This window comes from Dipodomys spectabilis, unplaced genomic scaffold, assembly GCF_019054845.1.
Source record: "Dipodomys spectabilis isolate Male_0828 unplaced genomic scaffold, ASM1905484v1 ptg000360l, whole genome shotgun sequence".
Classification (NCBI taxonomy): Eukaryota; Metazoa; Chordata; class Mammalia; order Rodentia; family Heteromyidae; genus Dipodomys; species Dipodomys spectabilis.
Genome location: NW_024871037.1, coordinates 2,532,585 through 2,543,481, shown reverse-complemented (window position 1 = coordinate 2,543,481; position 10,897 = coordinate 2,532,585). Strand labels below are relative to the sequence as shown.

General features: G+C 49.9%; 1 protein-coding gene across 4 annotated transcripts; it reads left to right on the top strand.

Moving 5' to 3' along the window:
- The first annotated feature begins 246 nt into the window (after positions 1 to 246).
- On the top strand, positions 247 to 10,897 carry Mon1a (MON1 homolog A, secretory trafficking associated). 4 transcript variants are annotated; one of them, XM_042666067.1, is made up of 6 exons: positions 247 to 521; positions 4,705 to 4,845; positions 6,432 to 6,917; positions 8,641 to 9,406; positions 10,361 to 10,508; positions 10,611 to 10,897. In XM_042666067.1, exons 2-6 carry the CDS (start codon positions 4,719 to 4,721, stop codon positions 10,749 to 10,751), a joined length of 1,668 nt encoding a protein of 555 aa, XP_042522001.1. In that variant the 5' UTR covers positions 247 to 521; positions 4,705 to 4,718; the 3' UTR covers positions 10,752 to 10,897. The 4 variants fall into 4 exon arrangements, with proteins under 4 accessions (XP_042522001.1, XP_042522003.1, XP_042522004.1 ...); XM_042666069.1 differs by lacking the exon at positions 247 to 521 and adding an exon at positions 703 to 805; XM_042666070.1 differs by lacking the exon at positions 247 to 521 and adding an exon at positions 1,146 to 1,172 and having other exon boundaries at positions 4,699 to 4,845.

Below are 10,897 nucleotides of genomic sequence, written 5' to 3'. Positions count from 1 at the left end.
GCCAGGCAGCAAAATCTGTGAAACTCTTATCTCCAATGAGTTATTTAAAAAAAAAAAAAAAAAGCCAGAAGTGGAGTTTCTGCTGTAAGGTTCCAGGTGACCAGAGAGTTCCCGCAGCCAGGCGGCCCCAGGTTCTTCAGGGCTTCCCCGTCCTGAACCAGTTTCCCCGCGGTGCCTCGGGCAACCGAGCCACACGGACTACATTTCCCACAATGCACCTCCGGGGCGGGCTGGGTCTGGGCGAGGAGCGGCTGGCTGGAGCCGGGCCTCGGCCTCGAGAGGCTTCGCGCGAAGGTTGTCTTCCTGCGCCGGGACCGGGTGAGGGGGTGGTAGAAAAAGAGCCAGTGCTTCGCCGTGGCCATGTCCGTGTCCTCCCGAGGTCGTGGCCCGCCTGCCAGCCTTTGCCCTCAGGTCAGGCCCTGCCGGAAACCCATTCCCCTTCGCGGGTGCGGCAGAAGACAGTGACCGGCACCCTCTGTACGTCCTGGAATCCGCCCCCCCCCCCCCCCCGCAAGAAACAGGTGAGTCCGACTGCCAACCCACGTGGCCAGGCCGGCGGCGGGGGGGGGGGGGGCAGAAGCTGGAGAGCTGTCATCCTCAGAGGGAGGGGCTTGTAGACTGCTGGCGGCGGGGGGGGGGAGGGAGTCCCGGGGGGGGGGTCCCCTGCCACCCACGGTACTGTCTGGAGATAGAAGGACTTGAAGGATCTTCTTGGACGTCACTCAGCCGACTGGCCTCAAGCTGCTTGGGCAATACAAAAGATGACACCTAGAACGGAATACTTCAGCGAGGAGGGCGAGGTCGGGTAGGAGGCGTTTGCTGGGTCGGACCTTCTCTTCACTTTAACGCAGACCAGCCTTGGTCTCTCTGAATCCCCGCAGGCGTAGTAGGGCGAAGCCAGGCAAGCACCTGGAATGATCTTGGGACTTTGTTCTAAAGGGCGTATTATTCGTTGATCCTCTTACTGGACGCTAGTAAGGACTCTCAGCCTTTGTCAGGAGGGGAGTGGCTACCAGAAGTGACAAGGGTCAGGCTTAGGTCTCAGCGTCTGGAAGCCATCTGGCCGAAACTGCCACCAGCCAGCCTCATTCAGACCCTGTCTGTCATGGATCACACATGCTGGTCCCCAAAGGGTCAAGGCAGTGTAAAGTACCATCCAAGCAGGACGAGGGCTCAGAGTAGTTAGGAGCAAATAAGGAGGAGCTCTTGCAAACTCTTCTGCTTTCCTAGGCCTTCTTAGGAAGGTCGGCACACTTGAAGGGATGATTGTACTAACTTGTTTGGTGACATTGGTGACAGGTCCTGCAGGGCACTTCTACGAAAAATAGCAAGCCCTGGAGGCATCTAGAGGGGCTGCCTGAAAAGAGTCCTCTCTGAAGCTTATGGGCTAGTTTTCAGAGATCTCCCTTTGAGTAGCTTTTCTGGAGCTTCAGCTTGTACAGGTCATGTGTCCAGTGTAAGTTGGGTGGAATTTTGCTGGGATTCTCTCAACCTTTCTGCCTGAGTTTCCAGGAGAAATCCAGAAAGCTGTTCACCTCATCAGACTTTCTGGCAGGAATCTCAGACTGACCTTGGAGAGGCTGAGGTGTTAGGTAACCTCACATGGCAGGGAAACTGTTTTGAAAGAAGCAGTCTGCTAGCCCTGTGCATCTGCTGCTTTTTCCCGTTGCAGGTATTGTGCTGGGAACACACAAACACACTGGGCTCAGGTAGCTGAAGCCCACAAGTGATCCTAAGGGAGGGGGGTCTTCAAGTTAGGGCAAAGCTGCTATAACAAACCAAAGATCCAAACCTTGTTTAGATCTTTGAATTAGAGTGTAAGGCTTGAAGCCTGGGGCATTTTGTAGACCAAGGAGTTAAGCCTGATAGAGACTTCCAGAACCAGCAGAAAGCTAGTGATCCAGTTTGGATCTGTGAGCCTGAAGCCCATGGATGACTTTCTTGCCTGATGTAGGTGGCAGCAGCTAGTTACTGAGCCTCTCTAAGGTAGAAGTATGTTTGCCCCAGGCTATTCACCAAAGGCTTGGCCCAAGCTAAGCAAATTCTCATAGGAGTGACTTTCATAACAAAGACCACAGGGTTTTTGTGTTACTGTAGTCTATAGGCAAAGTAAGAATAGTGTTAGGCCTGGTGATGTGGCATTTAGGAGGCTAAGGCAGGAGGATTATAACTTAGAGGTCTATCTGGGCTATATAGCAAAAAAAAAAAAAAAAATCCCCAAAAAATAATCAAAAGAAAACTAGTAACAGCAACTAGTAACTGCCTACTCTGTAACCACATTACTTGTCTTATTTAATCTTACAACTCAATAAATGGCTATTTTCAAGGTATTGATTCCTTCCTTTTTTTTTTTTTTTTGCCAGTCATAGAGCTTTAACTGAGAACCTGGGGTCTGTCCCTGAGCTTTTTTTGCTCAAGGCTAGCAATCTACTTACTTGAGCCACAGCGCCACTTCTGGCTTTTTTCTGTTTATGTGGCACTGTGGAATTGAACCCAGGGCTTCATGCATGCTAGGCAAACACGCAACCACTGAGCCACATTCCCAGCCCCTTTCTTACCATTTTGTAGGTGAGAAAACTTGGACCACTAAAAGTAGGTCCCTTTAAATGCAGAGGTATTGTTCCTGATTACTACCAAAGACAAATCTTTTCCTCAGGCAGGGCTGTCTTGCTTCATTGAAGGTAGGTATGCTGGAACTAGACAACCCATTACAGATCTTTCACTTTCCCTTCTAAGATACTTATCTGGCTCTCTGGCAAATGTTGACTAAACTCCTACATAGGATCTAAAATTTGTAGCCGGCCACAGGTGACCTTTAGTCAAAAGAAATAAAACCAGGTAAGTAGAGATATTACTGTCTGATAAGGTGTCTGGGAAAGTGGCTTAGTGGTAGAGTGTTTGCCTTGCATGCATGAGGCCCTGGGTTCCAATTCCTCAGCACCACATAAACAGAAAAAGCCAGAAGTGGTGCTGTGGATCAAGTTAGTAGAGTGCTAGCCTTGAATTGAATTGCTGAGGGACAGGGCCCAGGCCCAGAGTTCAGGCCCCATGACCGACAAAAAAAAAGAAAAAGAAAAAGAAATAAGCCAAGTTCTAATGGCTCATACTGTAATGCTAGCGACTCAGGAGGCCAAGATCTGAGGATTGTGCTTCAAAGCCAGCTTGAGTAGGAAAGTCTGTGAGACTCTTTTTTTTTTTTTTTTAAATAATTTTTATTGAAATTAAGTGATTATATAAATTTCACAAATTTCATAAGATTGTGCTACTTAGTTAAACTCACAAACACATTTTAACCTTCACAAGGCAAATTGTCATTATCATGGTCTATAATGTTTGTTAATTTTATGAGTTTTGACAATACAACTATTTCTTCCACATCAGGTGATATGTATATTTCTTTCCTTTTGCTTAGTGTTAGCTGTTCCCTCTTTCCCTCCCATTCCCATTCCCTCCCTCCCATCACTGCCTTTGAGTTGCTTAGTTCATTTTCATCAATGTCCAATGCAGCTGATGGGCCCCTCTGTTGTATATTTTCCCCCGATTCCCTCTGATTCTGTGCCCTCCTCCTAGCTTCCTCAGATGTGCGCATATATATATATATATATATATATATATATATATATATATATATATATACACCATATATGTGATCAAGAACATGGAGTCATTTAGAAATGATAGGACAAATTGAGTGGAGGTCCTTTGTTTCTTGAGTCCTGTTTACTTTGTCATATCTCCTTGCATTTTGAATTTAACATCCACATATCAGGGAGACCAGGAGAGACTCTTACCTCCAACTAACCACCAGAAAACCAGAAGTAGCACTTTAGCTCAAAGTGTTAGAGTGCTAGCCTTAAGCAAAAGAACTCAGGGACAGTGCCCAGGATCCAAGTTCAAGCCCCAGACCAACAGAAGAAAAAAAAAAAGATGCTGGGCGCTGGTGGCTCACGCCTGTAATCCTAGCTACTCAGGAGGCTGAGATCTGAGGATCGCGGTTCAAAGCCAGCCCGGGCAGGAAAGACCGTGAGACTCCTATCTCCAATAAACCACCAGAAAACTGGAAGTGGCGCTGTAGCTCAAGTGGTAGAGTACTCACCTTGAGCTGAAGAGCTGAGGGACAGTGCCCAGGCCCAGAGTTCAAGCCCCACGACCGACAAAAAAAAAAAAAAAAAAAAAAGATATAAGATATAAAGGATGGAGAGTATTCTGAGTGAAGCCCTGAGTACCCAGGAAGAACTGACTTTTTTTTTTTTATGACACTAGGATTTGAACTCAGATTCTTTTGTTTGTTTGTTTTGTTGTTTTTTTTTGTCAGTCGTGGGGCTTGAACTCTGGGCCTGGGCGCTCTCCCTCAGCGTTTCAGCTCAAGGTGAATGCTCTACCACTTGAGCTACAGCGCCACCTCCAGTATTCTGGTGGTTAATAGGAGATAAGAGTCTCATGGACGTTCCTTCGTAGGCTGGCCTTGAACCTCGAACCTCAGATCTCAGCCTCCTGAGTAGCTAGGATTACAGGCATGGCTCCCAGCTTGGTTTTTTTATTATGTAGTCCATTCTACCCTAGAACTTGTGATTCTCCTACCTCGTCTCCTAACTGCTGGAATCACAGGCATATATCATTACCCCTAGCTAAAGCTAAGCAGTATTAATTATGCCAGTGACTTTGCCAATTGTATCTTCTTCTCTGATGTCATTTTTACTCCAGGGAGAACCCTAAGGATGGCCTCGGACTTGCCAAGGAAGAGAAGCAGTGAATGCCCTGAGGGCACATTGGCTCCTTCTGATGGACACTGTGTGGAGAGAGCTGAGAGCCCTACACCAGGACTGGCCCAGGGGACGGAGCCAGGTATGGGCAGAGTACACAGCTCTAACTAGCTCACAGCTGGAATAGGCAGCCTCCTGGAGCAATAGGTATTCATATTCATTCATGTAACAATTCAATCACTCACTAGGTATTTGTCAGATGTTGGGAATACTACAGGGAGCCAGGGTCAATGTGCTTCTGGCCTGCTTTCTGTTTCTTTTCTTTCTTTCTTTCTTTTTTTTTTTTTTTGTTGTTGGTGGTCGTGGGGCTTGAACTCTGGGCCTAGACACTGTCCCTGAGCTCTTCAGCTCAAGGCAAGCACTCTACCATTTGAGCCACAGTGCTACTTCTGGTTTTCTGGTGGTTAATTGGAGATAAGAGTCTCATTGACATTCCTGCCCCAGCTGGCTTTGAACTGTGATCCACTGGTGCCCAGCTTTCTTTCTTTCTTTTTTTTTTTTTTTAATGCCAGTCCTGGGAGTTGAACTCAGGGTCTGGGTGCTGTCCCTTAGCTTTTCTACTCAAGATTAGGGCTCTATTACTTAAGCCACAGCTCCACTTCCAGCTTTTTTGATGTTTAATTGGAGATAAGAGTCTAATGAACTTTCCTGCCTAAGCTGGCGCTGAACCATGATCTTCAGATTTCAGCCTTCTGAGTAGTTAGGATTACAGGCATGAGCCACCACCAACCAGCCTGATTATTTATCTATTTATCTGTCTATCTATCTATTTATTTATGTCAGTTGTGGGTCTTGAACTCTTGACTTTTGGGCGCTGTCCCTCAGCTCTTCAATTCAAGGCGAGCACTCTACCATGTGAGCCACAGAGCCACTTCTGGTTTTCTGGTGGTTTATTGGAGATAAGAGTCTCATAGACTTTCTTGCCTGGGCTGGGTTTGAACCTCGATCCTCAGATCTCAGCCTTCTGAGTAGCTAGGATTACAAGCATGAGCCAACAGCACCTGGCAATCTTTTTTTCTTTACCTCTGTATTGCCCAGCTCTTTCTTCCATAAGATTGTGAGCTCTTTGAGCACAAGAAAGTCAAAACTCTTGTCTTTGGGGGACATCACTGTGATTGGAGAGGATAATAACTAGGCAATGGCTTCAGAGAACCCAGGAGAGCTATGATAGGGTGCCTTAGGTTGGAGATCAAGAAGAAGTAGCTAAAAAAGCTGTCACCGTCATGGGGAGGAAGGAGTTCCTTCCAGGCAGATGGCAAGTGCAGATCTCCTGAGGCAGGTGAGGACATAGTGTAGGTTTCTATAAAAGACAGGGTTGGAAAGGTGACTCAGTGGGAGAGCGCTTGCCTTGCATGCAGGAGGCTCTGGGTGTGATTCCTCAGCATCACATAAGCAGAAAAAGCCAGAAGTGGCACTGTGGCTCAAGTGATAGAGTGCTAGCCTTGAGCTGAAGAGCTGAGGGACACGCCCAGGCCCAGAGATGGGCTGTATGATAGGGCTGGGAGAGAGAGGCAGATCCTGCTACCACTGCTGCCATAGGGGGCTAGGTTTTCCTCTCAGTATGGTGGGAGGGAGGAGATGGAAAAAGGACAGGCAGTCATACTAGAGCATGGTGAATATGTCTGCCAGTAGCTATGCCTCCAATTACCAGTGCTTTTTGGCCTGCAGGTGCTGGGCAGGAGGGTGCCATGTTCGTCCATGCCCGTTCTTACGAAGACCTGACAGAGACTGAAGATGGGGCGGCTTCTGGAGACAGCCCCCAGGAGGGTGCTGCGGGGCCTCCCCCACTGCCTACAGACATGCGCCAAATCAGCCAGGACTTTAGTGAACTAAGCACCCAGCTGACTGGTGTAGCTCGTGACCTGCAGGAGGAGATGCTGCCTGGAAGTTCCGAGGACTGGCTGGAGCCCCCAGGGGCAGCTGGGCGACAAGCCGTGGAGCCCTCCAAGGAGGGCCCCACCGAGGGAGACGAGGAGGAAGCCCCAGAGGCATGGCGGCTGCACCAGAAGCACGTCTTTGTGCTGAGCGAGGCAGGAAAGCCCGTCTACTCCCGCTACGGGTCGGAGGAGGCGCTTTCCAGCACCATGGGTGTCATGGTGGCCCTGGTATCCTTCCTGGAGGCAGACAAGAATGCTATCCGTTCCATCCATGCAGGTGAGCGAGCTGAAGAGGTTGGTGGGAGCGCATTTATAACAGGGTTTTTGCATCTCCACAGACTAGAGGGCTGTATCAGATCAGCTGTGCTGTGTCACGGAGGGTAAGTCCCTCCACCTCTCTGAGCCTCAAGGTCTTCATTCATCTGGACACAGGCTAACACTGCTGGCCTTTGTGGGGCTGTGGTGAGGAATAAAGAGAGCTCTTACATGAGTTTTGCCATTTGGAAAAGGTGAATTGGGGAAGTGACAACAAACCGTTAGCTTCTACTCACTAGGTAAGTTAGCACTTACCACAAGAATGTGTGTTTTTCTACTATTTCCTGTGTGGGCAGCAGGAAATGCTTCTCTTTTTCTCCCTACATTAACCGTGTTGTGCTAAAATAAACCTGTGCTAAAACTTTTTTTTTTTAATGTGTTTTTCTAGCCGGATGTAGTGGCTTATGCCTATAATCCCAGCTATTACTCAGGAGGGCTAAGATTTGGAAGATCACAGTTCTAGGCTAGCCCTGACAAAAAGTTCAAGAGACCTCCCCCCTTACCCCCCCATCTCAACCAGTAGAAAGCTAGATGCAGCTGGGAACCCAGTGGTTCATACCTATAATCCTAGCTACTCAAGTGGATCAAGGTTCAAAGCCTGCCCAAGTAGACAACTCTGAGAGGCTCTTTCTTATCTCCAGTTAACCAAGGGGAAAAAAAAATCCAAAAGTGGAGGCGTGACTCAAGTAGTAGAGTGCCAGCTTTGAGCCGAAGAGCCAAGTGAGAGCTTAAGAACCTGAGTTCAGCTGGGGGTGGTGGCTCACACCTGTAATCCTAGCTACTCAGGAGGTTGAGATCTGAGGATCATGGTTCAAAGCCAGCCCAGGCAGGAAAGTCTGTGAGACTCTTACCTCCATTAAATCACCAGAAAACTGGAAGTGGTGCAGAGGCTAGTGGTAGAGCACTATCCTTGAGCTGAAGAGCTGAGGGACAGTACCCAGGCCCAGAGTTCAAGCCCCACAACAGAAAACAAAAACAAAAACCTGTTCAAGCCACAGTACTGGCAGGATGGATTTTTTTTTTTTTTTTTAAAGAAAAAGCTGTGCGCAGTGGAACACACCCTTCATCCTAGCTACTTCTGGAAACATAAATAGGAGGATGGTATTCAGACTGCCCCAATAAAAGCAAGATCCTATTTGAAAAATCAAAGCAAAAAGGACTGGGGGACAGGGCTTAAGTGGTAAAGGGCTTGCCTAGCAAGTATGAGGCCCTGAATGTTCTATATACCAGTACCACCAAAGGGGGAAAACAGATTTTTTTTTTTTAAATGAGGCGCTTCTTGTTTCTGTAGAAGTCAGTCTGTAGAGCAAGTGGCAGGAAAGTGTGTGTGTAATGCCAGTCGTGGGGCCTGAACTCTGGGCCTGGGCGCTGTCCCTTAGCTCCTCAGCTCCAGGCGAGCGCTCTACCACTTGAGCCACAGCGCCACTTCTGGCCTTTTTCTGCTTCTGTGGTGCTGAGGAATCGAACCCAGGGCCTCCCGCATGCAAGGCAAGCGCGCTGCCACTGAGTCACCTGCCCAGCCCTGCGTTATTGTTTTTTAATCGTCATTGCCCTTAATACCCTTGCTACTGAGGGCAGAGCTCAGAGCAAGGAAAGGCTTGTGTGATGTGCCAGGCTGGGAACGGTCGATCTGGGAGGGCTCCTGGGAGAGGAACCGAGGCTGACACCCTCCCGCTAACCCTCAGATGGCTACAAGGTAGTATTTGTGCGCCGAAGCCCCTTGGTGCTGGTGACAGTGGCACGCACGCGGCAGTCTGCCCAGGAGCTGGCGCAGGAGCTGCTCTACATCTACTACCAGATCCTGAGCCTTCTTACTGGGGCGCAGCTGAACCACATTTTCCAGCAGAAGCAGAACTACGATCTGCGGCGCCTGCTCTCCGGCTCGGAGCGCATCACCGACAACCTGTTGCAGCTCATGGCCCGAGACCCCAGCTTCCTGATGGGGGCCGCGCGCTGTCTCCCCCTAGCAGCGGCGGTGCGCGACGCGGTGAGTGCCAGCCTGCAGCAGGCGCGCGCGCGCAGCCTGGTTTTCTCCATCCTGCTGGCCCGCAACCAGCTGGTGGCGCTCGTGCGCCGCAAGGACCAATTCCTCCATCCCATCGACCTGCACCTGCTCTTCAACCTCATTAGTTCCTCCTCGTCTTTCCGGGAAGGCGAGGCCTGGACGCCAGTGTGCCTGCCCAAATTCAACTCGGCCGGCTTCTTCCACGCGCACATCTCATACCTGGAGCCCGACACGGACCTCTGCCTGCTGCTCGTCTCCACTGACCGCGAGGACTTCTTTGCTGTCTCTGACTGTCGACGCCGCTTCCTGGAGCGCCTTCGGAAGCGAGGAGCCCACCTGGCACTGCGGGAGGCGCTGCGCACGCCCTACTACAGCGTGGCCCAAGTGGGCATCCCTGACCTCCGCCACTTCCTCTATAAGTCAAAGAGCTCGGGACTCTTCACCAGGTGAGGGAGGTACTGCTTCGAGGAGACAGGATGTGGGAAGGTGGGTAGGGATGGGGAGGTTGGTTGGTCTTGAACCCTGGGAGACAGCCTTGAAGCTGATCTCCTCCCCACCAAAACCAAACAAACCAACCAGGAGTGGACCAACATGCTGGGGCTTATTTACTTTGACCCCAGGGACCCAGACATCTCATCACCCACTTCATTACTTGTAAGGCCAGGAAATGACTAATATAACCTAGGGAAGAAAGCTGGAGCAGAGGTCTCTCAGCTCCCTTACCTTGGAGCAACTCTTGACTTGCAAGATCATTGCAGTCCATTCCACAATGCATAGCCCACGCCCTACCACTCCCTTAAGGGAAGGGCTGGACAGAGAGGGCAAGCTCTAGCCTTGCTTGATTTCCTTTTAGGCCTAGGGGTTTTCCCATCTCACCTTTCCTCAAAACCTGTCACTTTGGGGCTGGGAAGGTGGTTAATGGTAGAGTGCTTGCCTAGCATGCATGAAGCCCTGAGTTTGATTCCTCAGTACCACACAAACAGAAAAAGCCAGAAGTGGTGCTGTGGCTCAAGTGGTAGAGTCCTAGCCTTGAGTAAAAGAAGCTTGGGGACAGTGCCCAGGCCCTGAGTTCAAGGCCCAGGACTGGCAAAAACAAATCAAAACAAAACAAAAAAAAAACCCTGTCACTTTGTGTTTTGGACACCTCAATTCAGATTGGTCTCTCCAAAGAAGTGTCACCAAACACCATGAAATTAAGGTGTTGTTGGGGGGCAGGGCTTCAGTCTGTCCTGGGAAGTCTTTCTGTGGTAAGAAGACAGTCCCCGTCCCCCCCATCCTAGAGGAGAATCTGGAAAAATGGGACTTGTGGTAGAATCTCCCTGGGTAGGAGCAGGTATTTCTAGATCTCCTGAGAAGGCAAGGGAAATCATTCCTTTGCAAACCCACCCCCATATCTGCAGTCCTGAGATTGAGGCGCCGTATACCAGCGAAGAGGAGCAGGAACGGTTGCTGGGCCTCTACCAGTACTTGCACAGCCGAGCCCACAATGCCTCCCGCCCACTCAAGACCATCTACTACACAGGCCCCAACGAGAATCTCCTTGCCTGGGTAAGGTGGCCTTGAAACGACTGGGCTTCGATAAAAAGGTCATGGGTATGGAGCTACCAGGGGCATCTATCCTAGATGACCACCCTTTGCCCCCCCCTTCAGGTGACAGGTGCCTTTGAGCTCTACATCTGCTACAGCCCCCTGGGAACCAAGGCATCAGCTGTCAATGCCATTCATAAACTGATGCGCTGGATCCGTAAAGAGGAAGACCGTCTCTTCATCCTCACACCCCTCACCTATTGATGGGAGTGGTGTGCAGACTCAGCCCTCCCAGGCCCATTCTGCATCATGGGAAGCCATGGGAGCCTCCAGGTGGGGCTGGCTTCTCCTACCCAGCCAGCAGGCAGGGACTGTGGGTTGGTGTATTCATTAAAATGCTTTGGTAAAGA